The 13,741-nt window shown below is 53.3% G+C and overlaps 6 protein-coding genes across 6 annotated transcripts; 2 read left to right on the top strand and 4 right to left on the bottom strand.

Annotated features, from left to right (window-relative positions):
• Positions 1-537: 537 nt before the first annotated feature.
• Positions 538-828, bottom strand: A1O3_09441 (uncharacterized protein; the record flags this gene model as incomplete). The annotated part of the gene is made up of 1 exon (XM_007739535.1): positions 538-828. One exon carries the CDS (start codon positions 826-828, stop codon positions 538-540), a length of 291 nt encoding a protein of 96 aa, XP_007737725.1.
• Positions 829-2,541: 1,713 nt separating this feature from the next.
• Positions 2,542-2,892, bottom strand: A1O3_09440 (uncharacterized protein; the record flags this gene model as incomplete). The annotated part of the gene is made up of 1 exon (XM_007739534.1): positions 2,542-2,892. One exon carries the CDS (start codon positions 2,890-2,892, stop codon positions 2,542-2,544), a length of 351 nt encoding a protein of 116 aa, XP_007737724.1.
• An 821-nt stretch (positions 2,893-3,713) lies between these two features.
• A1O3_09439 (uncharacterized protein) lies at positions 3,714-4,607 on the top strand (the record flags this gene model as incomplete). Its single annotated transcript, XM_007739533.1, has 2 exons — positions 3,714-4,215; positions 4,288-4,607. The coding sequence occupies 2 exons, from the start codon at positions 3,714-3,716 to the stop codon at positions 4,605-4,607; spliced, it is 822 nt and encodes a 273-aa protein (XP_007737723.1).
• A 1,577-nt stretch (positions 4,608-6,184) lies between these two features.
• A1O3_09438 (uncharacterized protein) lies at positions 6,185-6,643 on the top strand (the record flags this gene model as incomplete). The annotated part of the gene is made up of 1 exon (XM_007739532.1): positions 6,185-6,643. The coding sequence occupies one exon, from the start codon at positions 6,185-6,187 to the stop codon at positions 6,641-6,643; it is 459 nt and encodes a 152-aa protein (XP_007737722.1).
• A 1,567-nt stretch (positions 6,644-8,210) lies between these two features.
• Positions 8,211-9,169, bottom strand: A1O3_09437 (uncharacterized protein; the record flags this gene model as incomplete). The annotated part of the gene is made up of 2 exons (XM_007739531.1): positions 8,211-8,655; positions 8,721-9,169. 2 exons carry the CDS (start codon positions 9,167-9,169, stop codon positions 8,211-8,213), a joined length of 894 nt encoding a protein of 297 aa, XP_007737721.1.
• A 1,183-nt stretch (positions 9,170-10,352) lies between these two features.
• A1O3_09436 (uncharacterized protein) lies at positions 10,353-13,468 on the bottom strand (the record flags this gene model as incomplete). The annotated part of the gene is made up of 3 exons (XM_007739530.1): positions 10,353-11,158; positions 11,219-11,431; positions 11,488-13,468. 3 exons carry the CDS (start codon positions 13,466-13,468, stop codon positions 10,353-10,355), a joined length of 3,000 nt encoding a protein of 999 aa, XP_007737720.1.
• Positions 13,469-13,741: the final 273 nt, after the last annotated feature.

The raw sequence follows: 13,741 nt of genomic DNA, 5'->3' as shown, positions 1-13,741 counted from the left end.
AAGCTCAACAGCCTCACCTGCCGAGCAGTAAGTAGCCGAGTTCCCGAATCGAAGTCATAAAACCACCATTGGTAATGATTAGAGGGTGAATCCGAGATTATCGACACAAAAGGCTTTCAATTTCAAGGTTGGTGACCTCCAGGCAGGTAGGCAGGCATTCGACATGGCTAGCTTGTAGTAGCCGGCGGCGTATCGAGTCGATGCCACAAGCTGTCCTGTCAGATACAGGAGATGGGTCCAGACTCAATTACTCCCGTCTTCGGAGACCTCGGCTAACTTCGAGGTCATGTCTCGGTTCGTTGATGAACAGGAGACAGACCTGGTCGACGGGAAACTCATCGACCCCATGGTAAGATGCTGTCGACATACTGGCTTGTTTGATAATAGTATGCTTGATATTGATGTGGGGAGAGAAATTTAAAGGTTCTGCACGAGCCACTGTCAGCACCTCAGGATCTGTCTGGGATTTGTGAATTGGGAGGGATGCACCACTCTCAGGATCTGTCTGGGCTTTGTGGATTGGATGGGATGCACCACTCACAGCTCGTCTTGGAGCTCGTTAGACCTCGCCTTGTAGATTTCATAATGGATGTCGTGAAGGTCGCAGCCCTGGACGTCATGGACATTCATGTCGAGGATCAGAAACGACCAGGCCTCGCTCCCTCTTCTCTCGGGATCCTGGTGGATGAGGTGGACATTTTTCTCGTACTCGTCGTCCGGACGCTTTGCATGCCTGAGGAACGCCCTGACAATTTCCTCGTCGGATTTCGGCGTCTTGACGTTGATGAACACCCGTCGCAGTGTGGGAGCACCATCTGGCTGAGGCATGTTGCGGGAAGTGATGATGATGATGATAGATGCAAGGTCCAAGTGGTGCCAGCACAGCACAACACGGCACAGCTCGTGTGCTAGGATGCTAGGATGGGATGTGTGATGGTTTTATAGGATGCGCTCCCCAGGTGGTCCCAACCCCTCCTGGCCCCTTGTAACGCGGGAAGCCCTTAACCCCTGGAGTCTAAGCCTCCTAAACCCCGGCCTGGGAGCAGGGGTCAAACTGGACCGGACCGTACTCCCTATTTTCCTACCGCAGCCACCCAACACTGGTGGGCCGGAGCTTTGCCGACGGTCAGAAAGTGAAAGGAAGCTTTCTCTGAGAAGTCTCTTACCCTGACTCTTTCCACCCTTAGTCCTGTTCTGCCTTCCTCGGCTCCTAAGACCCTACGCCTCACCCTTATGCCTGGGACCCGGCGGAGCTAGGAGGGGTGGTTTTCCTGCAAGCTGGACACAGGCCGGCACGGTTCCTATCCTGAGCGTCCAGGCTCCTTGGGAGTTCTCTCATGCCCGTGGGTGTTGCACAAGCTGCTCCAGATTGCAATAGAGCGGTTCGGCACCGATTGTATCCCGCAGAGGACTGGTGGCCACAACCACGGGGCGGAGGTGCCCATTCCACCACTCGAATCTCGCACATTCGTATCTACCGCAACTGTGAGCCTTTCGCACACGCATACGTAGGCCACTGGGCACCAACTGACCTTTGATCTTGGGTAATTCCGGTGGCGTTCCGCTGGTAGATTAGAAGAAGAAGAAGACAGAGTGTGCCGTGATCAGGGCCTTGTAAGAGATACCTGCGACCATATATACACTTTGCGGTGCATCCCGTCCCTTCCCTTCTGATCAGGCGCATGGGCTTCTGCGGCGGGCTTTCCTTCCAACTCGTCAAGAAGGTGGCATATTGGGCACCATCAGACTGTGCCCCGCTGAGGAAGGTGCCCTCAAGTGATTGGAAACTGTGGCCAGCACTGACGATGGAATGAGCAAGATATCACACCCAACCCTGCATGACGGCACACAGGCTCTCCATCATTGGCGTCAATCCCTTCGAGTACGGCTCACTGCGTCCTTTGTGCTTCTCCGCCCGACTTTGCCAGGGGGTTTTAGAAAACCCCTGCCATCGTGACCACGTGTCCTCGTCTGCCGATTCGTCCCTCTCCGTCCAGCCGGCTTTCTTGAGTGTGACAAAGTTGCCGATTGACACAGCCAGGGTGACCGGGCGTTTTTGAACTTGCCGCCTTCGTCTCAGAAAGCAATACACCTGTTTCTCATGCACCGATTGTCCCTCGCTCAGCAATGCTGCTGATGCGTCTAGGTACGTTCAAGGTAGCACATGCCTTGCCTATATGCGGCTATTTAGTCAGTTCGACCACACCTGCGTCCAAAAACACAGTCGAATCACCAGCTTCGAATAGTTCCTCAGACTAGGACCCCGTTTCTGCAGTGAGGAAGAAAATTGAGGAAAATCTCCAAGCCTATCGGAGGCCTTTCTCGGTTCGTGGTCGACACCTTGGGCATGAAACTGAGCCGGGCCTCTGCCCCGGTTGGACATGCAAAGAATCTCTCAATGCCCATATGGCCTGAATCTTCACAGTGATATGATCGCCATAACGAATGAATCAGGATTTATGCTCATATCCACGGCTGATCCCTCAGAGAACTATTCCCCGACATGACGTCTTCCCCAATTCAACCCTCAACCCTAGCACCTCACCTAGTACAGTACTCATCACTCTCCCCTATGCGTTTCGACTCGGCACTGATCTCCATCAAAGCCTGATCGATTTGCTGTTTCTGCTGGCTCCAGACGTACCACGGCATGGCCGTATACGCAAGAGCCACGACGGCGTACATAGACCCCAGCAGAGGATCTTTCTGGACGACGTGGACCCGGAACCCGTTCCACCATCCGCCTTCGAAAAGTGACAGGCCAAAAGCCTCCACAACGCCTAACCACAGAAGAGAGAAGACGCCGATGAAGATCGGCGTGGTGAAGATTGATGCCGCAACTTGCAGCTGCCAGACAGTCAGTTGCGCAGACTGCCAGATCACCAACAGCATGATTGGTGTCGACAACATCTCGACAGCACGAGCACCTATGACTGGTTGAAGAAAAGGTACTCTCATCGAGCCGAAGAGGAAGCCCGCCAGGAAGACGAGCAGGAAGTAGAAGATCGATAGACGCAGAGCTTCAGTTGGTGCCTGCATGTCTTTCAATTCGTCGTAGGTATTGACGACTGATATTTAGTTGTATTCTTGTTTGTTTCTTTTTGGTCTTTGAATCTGGGGAAAGGGCAACAGCGACCGTTGCAGGAGCGAGGGCCAGACTGTTATAGCTTCCACATCCAGTGTCGTGCAACGGCCATGGCCATGGCCTCGGCACGAAGCGATCAGGGGCAATTCGAGGCCCATATTAAATGGCTCAAGTATGAGTGGAAATATGCATCGCAGTGGGAAAAGAAAATATGATCCTCACGTGCGCATAAACCCGCAACAGCATAGTCGGCACGTGACCGTCGTGGTCGGAGGCCTGTGATTGGCTCGACAGGAACGTCGCTGGAAGCTTCGGATCATACGATCGGGCCATATCAAGTAATATCAAGTCGCTCTGTTTTGCGGCGCGTGGGCTCCATTATTCCATTATGCGGGCCATGTGATCACTCTTGGCCCATTAGTCTGAACCTCAAACCGAGGCTGAAAAGCTTTCCAAGAGGCGTCGAGGTGCTACATGTTTTCCCGTAGAAATTGAGTGACCTGACGAAGGCCTCGAGGCTGAGTATATCTCTTTGCGAAAGTTATTTTCCCACCTCCAACAGAGAAAAAAACAGTTCCAGATCCGTGTTTGTCGCACTTGATTCTGACAGAGCTCTTACCACTCAAACATGTCTTCAAACCCTTACCTCAATAGGGACACCACCACGCTGGACGGCAAACTGATCGGCAAGATGATCCATGTCGACTGCAGCGAGCATCATTGCAGTGAACAGCACACACGGGGTGAATCCGAAGTATCAAAGCCGTCATCAATCTCAAATCCTCGCAACGGGGATGTCCCGGCCCCGGAATATCTGCATTGTGGCTTCTGGCCGAGGCCGCTGACGGAGGCCGACCTGGACGAGGAGAGCCATGAACCGCGTGGCCTCCACGATCACCATGGTCTAGGCGCAGGTAGGAGTGGTCCGGCCGCGTCAACCTCATCTTTGAGACCGACGGGCCCAGATGGAGGTGAGGATGATGCAAGTGGCTCGTGGCAGGAGGTCATCCACAAAGCCGAAGACCATCATTCCGCGGTGACGGATGAGCTCTCAAAGGCTGTGGATGCCTGGAGGACGATGTTTGCAGCCTCCTCGGAGACAGGCGAAGGAAGGAATGATAGTGAGAAAGGTAGGTGCCTAAAGAACGGGCTCCCTCGTTTGAGTCTTCGGGTTTAGGCTGACCCAAGGATGTCCGTCGCAGCCAAAAAGCCATATTCAGTCATGCGACTTGTTGCCAGACAGCCTATCAATGACAGAAACAGCGCTGGTCTCGAACAGACAGGACCTTCAAGACAGAGCATTTTGGATAAGGAGATTGCCGCCGAATGCCAGGCTCGAAGCGAAATCATGGAATATATCGACGCTTTGGTGGACGAGGGAGACTATGAGGACGCATATGCATGTATCTGGCCGCTTGAAGAGTATCGCCGCAGCGGATGGGCCGAGGAGATGATATTTGCGTTTCCAAACGAGTGTTGGGGTTTTGTGGACATGGTGCGCGCACGGGAGAAGGCCAAGTAGGGCGGCAAAGACTTTGAACGATTTCCACACCAAATGTGTCGTGACGGCCGCACGGATTCGGACTCCGACTTTCGCCCTGGAATACCAGTCAGGCAAGCGGCAATCAGCGATCAGCGATCAGCGATCAGCGGGGTTGGCAGAAGAATCATCCATGGGCTGAATTGGGCAGGGCTAGTAATGTGCTTGCACCGGGTACGAAAGCCCTAGGCGAAGAAGAAGAAGAAGCACACGGCCGCATATTGGAGACACTTAGGTGTCATACTTGAGGGTGTGAGGGTACAGGACGATCTCAAAACCGGGGAAACAGTCGCTTTCCACACATGTCGTGTCAGATATTGGCCAAATGGTTCTCCCAAGCAGTGGCAGGGGCAGGGGCAGGGGCAGGGGCAGTGGCGGGGGCAGGGGCATCTCGAAGCCCGACCACAACACAGCCCGCGGAGGCTCTTAACTAAATTACTGCATGAAGGGCGAGGAAGGATGCCGGCCACTGGCACTCCACGCACGTCGGGCCACCGCAGCAAAGACGCTGGCTTAATCACAGTGGAATATGGTGTCAAGTGTCAAATGTCAAGTCGTGGATGAGATGGGTGAGCAGAAGGAAGAAGGAGTTGGACGACTCGTGACTCGTCCATCCTTCACATGAGGCAGCCCAACGCCAAGTCTGCTCGAGGTTGAGGTTCAAGTTGGCAGCAAGTTCTTCAGGTTCGAGTTTGGCAGGCTCCAGCCCAACGATCACACAACTTGGCCCTGGGATTCAGGTGCTCTTCGTATACAGAATGATTAGAACCAACGTATCTGTATCCCTACCCTGGAGGTGTAGGCGTGGCAGGTGGGAAATGGGAAAGGACACAACAGTCACCGGCTTACTTAAGCCGTGGTTGAGCCTCGGTTTCTTGCCAGGAACGGTTAGTGCGAGTGCGGGCGATCGTCTCCTCCACCTTGCACTTGAACGGCGAGCAATCCGTCGCTGACGTCGCCGGGCCTTGAGGAGCCTTAGGCATGTAAGTCACGATCACGACTTGAACACCACAGTCAATTCAATTCCATTGCTTCGCTTCGGATTCTTGAACTGAATCGAGGCATGTTAATTACAGTCCAGTCTACACAGTACTCTGTACACCGTCCACATCCACGTCTTGACTGCCGGGGAAGCGAGCTATTAATTGAGACCCGGCCTCACACCTACCTGCTTTTGATCGTCTGAACCAATACCAATACCAATACCAACCCCACGCTGACCTGAAGTACCTACCTACCTGACCTATGTATGAGGTGTAATTATCCCGTACATGGTATAAACTCTTATTTACGAAGTCTGTTCTGCGTTGCCTTCCTCACCTTGCCTGTACTGCGCTGCGCTGCCGGATCCGCGAGTCCTCCTAAGCTGGCGTGCGAGCTGCGGTTACCATCCTAAGCCCAAGCCTGCCATTCCTTCGAATTGAAAAAGTGACCGAGACCGAGATCGAGATCGAGATCCCTACTGGAATAAGAAACAAGAATCCAACCTCCGCCTCTACGCCTCTACGTCTCTACGCCTCTACACCTCTACGCCTTTCTATCCCCGTCTCTCCTCTATGATGGCCGCCATCCACCGTCCCGCACACCTTACCCACCATGCCGCCAAACTCGCCTCGGCCGCATGCATTGACAAGGCCCAAGCCATAGGCGTGCCCATGAACATCGCCATTGTCGACGCCTCGCTGTACCTCCTCCACTTCGAGCGCATGCCCGGCGCAAAACTCACCTCCGTCGACATTGCCATCAACAAGGCCTTCACCGCCGCGGGCCACCGCGCCCCGACCTCGGTCTACAAGGAGAACGTCTGGCCTGGCGGCCCGGCCTTCGGGTTGAACAGCAGTAACAACGGCAGGTTCATGTACGTCGCCGGAGGCATTCCCATTGTGGTGGAAGGTGAGGTGGTGGGCGCAATCGGCTGCAGTACCGGCACTCCCGCACAGGATACCGAGGTGTCCCAGGCCGGTGTCGACGCCGTCTTGGAGTATATCAAGCAACTTCACTCGGAACCCAAGCTGTGAATGGACCGGTCAGACTGGAAACGAAAACAATGAAGAGCTTGGAATTAGAGAGGCTGGATTGTTGCATACAACATAGTGCGACAGAGAGAGGGGCCCTAGTCGGATTTATCCTCTAACTTTGGATATGCATGAAGAGGCAAATAATGGTATGTACAGGGAGAAAAAGTCGGTCTCTTGGCGTGGACGAGTTCTATACTAGTAGTATGGCTCCAATATGAGGATCACATAAGTTGGCGCGTCCTTGACGACGTGTCACTTTCCTAGATGTAAGAAATCCTGCTGTTGCTATGTCATCCGCAAGACATTGAGATCCCGTCCGAACTTGGACCTGGTGGCCTCACTGTTGCTGATGGCAGAGTCGCTGCTCCCATCAAATGCTGGTTCCCATAGTGAACCGGTCAGGCTGACCGTTAAAATTCCGCGAGACGCGTCCTCAGCCGCCATGGCGTTGGCTTTCTATGATTATACCCTAGCAGCGGTTGACGCTGGCACAAAGCCGGTGTACCGCACCAATTGGCGCATAGGGAAGAGTCCGATAGGCTCAGCCGACCGTGGCCGGAATGCCTTCTTACCATAAGAAAATTGACGCCAGGAATCGGTGGTACCCAGAATAATGCTTGCACGAGCAACCCATATCCGAGCAACATCCATGTGCTCCTGCCGACAGCCGGAGTGTAGAGTTTCTGCAGGCTGTAAGGCTGCTGCGAAGTCTCGATACAGTATGCTGAGTGTTGCCAATAGGAATAGTCGCTATTAGCAGGTCATTTTGCAAGCTCGGAAGGGCTTTCAATCCGGATTTGAAGTTACTTCAAGGGCCACGATAAACATAATCGAGCTTGGAGTTCACTGCACTCCGTTGACGCTCTGATCACGGATCCAAATTCCACATCTCCGTAGACGGGCCACTCTGAACATCCTTTGTACAGCTATCAGTGTTGCTCGAACAGAATGTCCCAGGGCGATCTCTGACTTACCGCAAAGGAAACCCCATGCGTTGGGAAGCCCATGTCAGCGGGCAGCCTGCTGGCGTTTTGCATGGCTCCCTGCAGAGCTTGTAAATTGTTGTCCAGCAAACGCAACAGCCTTCCAAATTCAGTGGCTGGTGCATTTCCAGCTGCGATCTGATGACCGAGTAGCTGAAGTGTCATTTGCAGTGCCGAATGGTCACTGGGTGAGAAATGGAAGCCATTGGTGGGGGGTGCCTCATGATAGACAACAAACGAAAGAGCTCTAGCTATGTAGAGCGATATAGCGGCGGTGAAGGCAAAGCTGGCACAAAAGTATGTGTAGGTGGCTGTCCTAAGGTTAATTTCGGTAGCCTTGCAGGTGAGATACCAACTTACGGAACGCGCCCTGGTTACGCAACCACTGTAGTATTGACGCAACCTCCCTCGCTGAGTACAGCGAAGAAGTGTAAAAGCTTTGAAGTCTAACTCTGTAGTTGTCACCTTGTGAGTCCCCTGCGGCAGTCACCGGGGACTTTATGAGCCTTGTCTGCGAATTGAACCATTCGTTGTACGCATTGACCAGTGCCGGTCGGAGGAGGACTAGAATGGACTGCGAGACGTCAGATATTGTCCCTCAACATGGTCCAGACAGGTCGAACCTGGTGGTAGATAAGATATAAATTCGCGTTCACACGGTTCAAGTTTGTCCATGAGCCATCCCAGCCTCGGACAACCTTCAGAGCCGGTGGAAGCTCATTCTCCCAACCCAGCAAGGCCTGATGAAACTCGCTTATTTTGTCCAAGTGTTGCCGCGAAAGAGGACGGCTGAGCTCAAAGTCGAACAAGGAGATGTATGAGTAGGGATTGACAGCGGTCCCAGCGTAGCCGTATAATGACGAATACGCCTGGCTTCGCAGGCGCATGAGTTCTAGATGGATGTTCGAATCTTCGGCGTCAAAGAACTCCAACATCGCGTCGCCTGTAAGACGACTGGAATCTGCATAGTCAACAGTAATTTCATCATCCAAAACGCCCCATGGGCGCCCGGTGGTGGTCGTAGTTAAGCTACAGCCATAGAGTTAGTCCACAAACCACAAAGCTCTTAAGAGAATGTCCTGGAAGCAACGCACAGGTCCTGATAGTAAACGGTCCAAAAGAGCCTCTTCTGATGCTCAAGCTCCGCAGTAGACAGGTTCATTCTCTCTGAGAGGAAGTCATAGGGGCTTCGATGCAAGTCCAGTGCCAAAGCCGCGCGCATGCTGACACCGACATACATGTAGGCCGTATTGACTCGATTCATTGAAAACGCATAAAGCGCAAGAAGGCATAGAGTCTCGATGTATTGCACGTCCGGGTGCTCGGCCACTTGTTGAAGGAGGCTTACCGACTGATGATAGTACTCCGCCCCTGGTGGTTCAAGGTTGCTTGCTAAGGTAGATGTTGCTGACCCTAACGGGTCCTGAGGATCGATGTGAGTCTCTTTGTCGCTACTGTAAAGCTCCCCTAGTGCCACAATTGCGAGCCAATGACATAGCCATCCCTGGTCTTTGCTTTGCGGTGAGTCCGGCGATTGGTGCATCTGCCCAACTTTCGCACGAAGGTCTCTCCGTCGGAAGTAATGCTGCTCATGCCCAATGGAGGATTCGAGGACCTGGATTAGATGGATGCTATGGTTGTAAGGAGGGAGCCGGATCTTTACGGGTTTGGAGGTCCTCGAATTCACGGGAGGGCGAGAAAGTACGCTCTCGATGGAGATCTCCAGGGCAGGATCCGCGAGGTCGAAAGACGAGTGGCCCCACGTCGCCCAGGACGGATCAAAAGAACTTCCATCCTGTGTTAGTAATTCTGATCTCTGCGTTGCAATCCAGGTGACAAATTGCTCCGCAAAGGTCTGACAGGAGGGAGTGGCGCGATAGGTCGGCCGCCGACGATGTCCATCTTGGCTGTGGTTTGAACGACCTGAGCTGAAGTCCTTCTCCGGCCGGCGGTAGCTCCCACTGAGTTGTTGGCTGGAAGGCGTCGGTGTGGTCTCGACGGTGCTAGAATGCAATAATGGGTCGTCGGTAGAAGAGCCGGGAGCGGGAGTTGTATACTGCTGGTTTGTCGAGATCCTCTGCCTGCGAGACAATGGAAATACGCATGGCGACGACGAAAGGGCGCAGTTCCGGCACGGGATGCCTGCACGAGATGATCAGTCTTCAGCTCAATGTCATCAAAGAAGGATCTAATCACCTCCAAGACATTTGATTCGTTTTGTATGACATCGAGAGCACCTGTTGCCATCAGCCAGCAGCCCAGAAGACTAGGCATCCGGTCGTCTGGGAACCGTCTCAATGAACCTGGTACGTACGCTTGCTTCTTCCGTGGTGCGTAGTAGACCGGTTCGCGGTCCTGGGTCATAACGGGGTTATTCGAGGGCAGAATTTGCTCAGAGAGCGGTAGGGAGTGCGCCTGCCACATGCTCGGGGTCGCCGCAACTCGTCTTGTGGCATACTGCCCCTACTATACTACACCTGGCCATTCGAACCGTCGTTGATAAGAGTTTACTAGGTATGCAACAGACAGGAAGGGACAAGATACATTACGATCACGTGAGGCATTATTTTACGGTGGAGCATTGACTAACCTGCGGCAGATGAATCAGCCGCCTGCAGGTTCCAAGTTCCAAGTTCCACGTTGCGAGATCTATGCAACGCCTCCATCCTTCATCCTTCCCAACTGCGGGTCAACTGTCAACTGTGTACTCCGTACATTTCCCTTCCCTAGGTGCTCGCATACTCCTTGATGACACTCTTGGGCTCAACATAGACCCCTACAGGCTTGTACGCCATGTCATACCCAAAGGCCTTGGGACCACCATACTCCAACCCTCTTGGGGTGTCGGTCCACCGTGGCGAGCAAGCTATTCCAAGCACAGTCACCATCAGTCCATAGCGATACTCTGGGACCCCGAGTGCGAGGCCTGACTGGGTGTCGAGCACCGAAATGAGATCCGGAACAGTCGCGAGGTACGTCTCGCTGCCGTCGTCGCTGATATGCTTTGCGTAGATGTTTTCGTTTTTAAACGGGATTTTCACCACTCCACCTTCGGCAACGGCTGCACTTTCATGGCTATTCTCCTCTTCGTCCTCCTGTATCTGTTTGATGGTGATTTCTCCATATGAATGTCCTTTGAACAGTCTGCGCTCAACCCCTACAATCTTCCCTCTAAAGAGAATCTTGGCAGTCGAAGGGCCACCGACAGCATCGATGATTTGTTCGGCCACGGTATGAACGGTATTTTCTTGCTGTGCGCGTGCGACCGACCTACCGATGCGCCAGGCTAGCGACACAGTGTTCAACACTCCATAATTCCTTACGTGGCGCGCCGTCGTCGGTCGAGCTGCCATTCCCACACGAGAACCCATCTCGGAGCAAGACGCACGCAGCGCACGATCGACAATCTCGTCGTTTGGAGCTTTGGTCATAATGATTGTCTTTCCATCCCCGGAGGCGATGGCGCATGGAGTCAATTGGCCAGGTTCGTAGACTGCCAGGGTAGTCTGCCAGTATGTCGGATATGCTCGGCCTGGGATCCTGTTAGCACAAGTCCAACGCAAAGTGGGCTCTATAGGCCTGGTGTACGAACCCATCCAATCGCCGTCAATCACAGGCCGGCCAAATGCCTTCGAAGATCCTATAAGCATAGGTTCAAGTCCATTAGCGCCGCCGATTTCGAGCCCCATGATAGCGTCGAACGACTTGTGGCCGAAATGCTCCATCAAGTCTGCCACGGCATGAATGCATTCCGACGAATTTAGTCGCTCAATCGACACGGCTGGCGAACCCATCATGCCGCCCCCTGCAGATTTGTCAATTTTACATTCGTACACGAGGTAGCTCCGTCTCTCAACTTACAGTATATCAGAGAATTCTCCGCGAGCGACGAGCTATCAATGATTCGGACGGAATGACCCGCACGAACCTGATCACGGAGCTTGAGAAATTCAGCTTTAGGTGATCCGCCTCCTGCACATCCCAAGATGTAACATCCATCCCTGATCCATTCGAGGTCTTTTTCGCAGAGAACCCATTCATCGTTGCCTGTCTCAGGGTTGAGCACGACCTTCGGTCGATACGCGTCAAAGTCAAAACGGGCGTGCGTCTCTAATGTTGACAACGCCTCCGGTTTGGACGCAGTTTCAGAGAATTTTTCGTCACTTTTGTCATCTTCATTTCCGAGACTCTTGCTGTTCGAAATGTAGCTGGTGGAGAGATCTCCAACTGCCTTTACTATCACCCGGATCTGGCCAGCAACATAGGGGATTGGCAAGGTCTCGACGTCCACCACCGAGACGGAGTCTGGGTCTGCTCCGGCGGCCACGGCGTTCGCAACGGCCTGAATCTTTGCGTGTTCCAGCACCTCAGCCACTGTCAGATCCGCAGTCACGTAGATAGTGTCGACAGTTCCGCAAACACGGGAGATTGCGGCTCCCACTGCATTGGCCACAGAATGGAATTTTGGTACGATGACTTCAGTAACACCTTCCAACTCTGAGGGGCATACAATTGACCCTCCACCTACCAGCAGGACTGGAAGTGGTGTTGGCGTCAGCTTCAGTTTGTCAATCACGTTCTCCAGCATCTTCTTGATTCGGGCTCGCGTCTGGCTGATCAGTTCAGGATCTAGGTCGCTGACCTTCGTGGGGTCGCCTATCTGAAGCCCGCCTGCAGCAGCGATGTCGGTGGTCGTCAGGACATCGCCACCGAAAACTCTTGCCTTTGTCGTGAGCTGATATCCAACGGAGTCTGGACCAACCGTGACATCAGAGTCGCCTTTGCGGACGATAGATCCACCACCAAGACCGATGGACTCTAGATGAGGCATAGGAAAATTCATAGTCACGCCGGCAACAGTGACGTACGCACTTGCTGCTCGGGGAAAGCCTGATGGCAGGAGGACGCCGCAATCTGTAGTTGTCCCTCCCACATCGGCAACGATCGTCGACACCCGTTCCTCGTCCTTGCGCCCGGACTGCGCAAGACCAAGGTACGCTGCACCTCGCATGGAGTTCGTAGGCCCCGATGAGAACGTCTTGATCGGCAATTTTGCAGCAGAGGCTGAATCAATCACCGTGCCATCGTTTTGGGAAATGAATAGAGAACAATTAAGTCCTAGCCGCCTCATCGCCCCTTGGAAACCTCGAATGGTGCGTCTGGCGAATCTGAGAATGGACGCATTCAGGATGGAGGCGTTTTCTCTTTCGAGCAGACCAATATTGGATACTTCAGACGAGCAAACGATGTCCACGCCCGGTAACCGCTCTTGCATGATTTTCCGGACACGACTTTCCTGTTCGAAATGTTTGTCGATGGGCGAGAACACACCCGAAATCACCACGGCATTGAGCCCTTGCTCTCGAATTTTCTCGCATTCTTTTATGATTTGCTCCTCGTTGATTGGCGCTTCCTCTGAACCATCGATGTGGAGGCCTCCGTCGACAAATCCGCAGTAACCCTTCAAGAGTTGAGTAAGGTCTGGCGGGAAATCTGAGAAGGGCGGAATATCCTTGGTAAAGCTCTTGGATAGCCTGATAACTCCCACTTTGGATAGCCGGCGGGTGTCGCGTTCGATGACAGCATTCAGGAAGTGAGTTGTCCCTATGATCAGACAGGAAATTTCTGATGCGCTGTCTCCCCCAAGCTGGGCCAGTACGTTGCCGACAGCTGCCTCAATACCATCGGTCACATCTGGGCTCGTTGTCGGCGTTTTATGAAAGGCGAGCACTCCACGATTCGACTGGTTTACGGCGTCCAAGTCAAGAATAACCGCGTCGGTGTTAGTGCCGCCAACGTCGACACCAACTCTGAGAGCTCTCGGCTGTCGGATAGATCCCATATTGTCGAGGCTGCACAGTACTACTTGGTGATTTGCGGCAAGCCGAGGCCAGTTTATTCACGCGGTTGGCTTATATACAGCCATGAATCCAAAGCAGAACGCCTTGTCTGATCGACGGATCAAATTGGTAATGTTTGAATACCTAGCGTCTGTCGCTAGGTCTTCGAAGCCACAATCTTGAGGAGATCAAGCTGGCGGAGAATACCAGACAATAGGTGACACATGATTATTGAAGCCATCAAGTAAAATGTGCATGTCTGGGAAACCAGAATG

This window comes from Capronia epimyces (genome assembly GCF_000585565.1).
Source record: "Capronia epimyces CBS 606.96 chromosome Unknown aczIQ-supercont1.9, whole genome shotgun sequence".
NCBI classification, from domain to species: Eukaryota; Fungi; Ascomycota; class Eurotiomycetes; order Chaetothyriales; family Herpotrichiellaceae; genus Capronia; species Capronia epimyces.
Note: the sequence above shows the minus strand (reverse complement) of the source record. Positions and strands in the feature narration are given on the sequence as shown.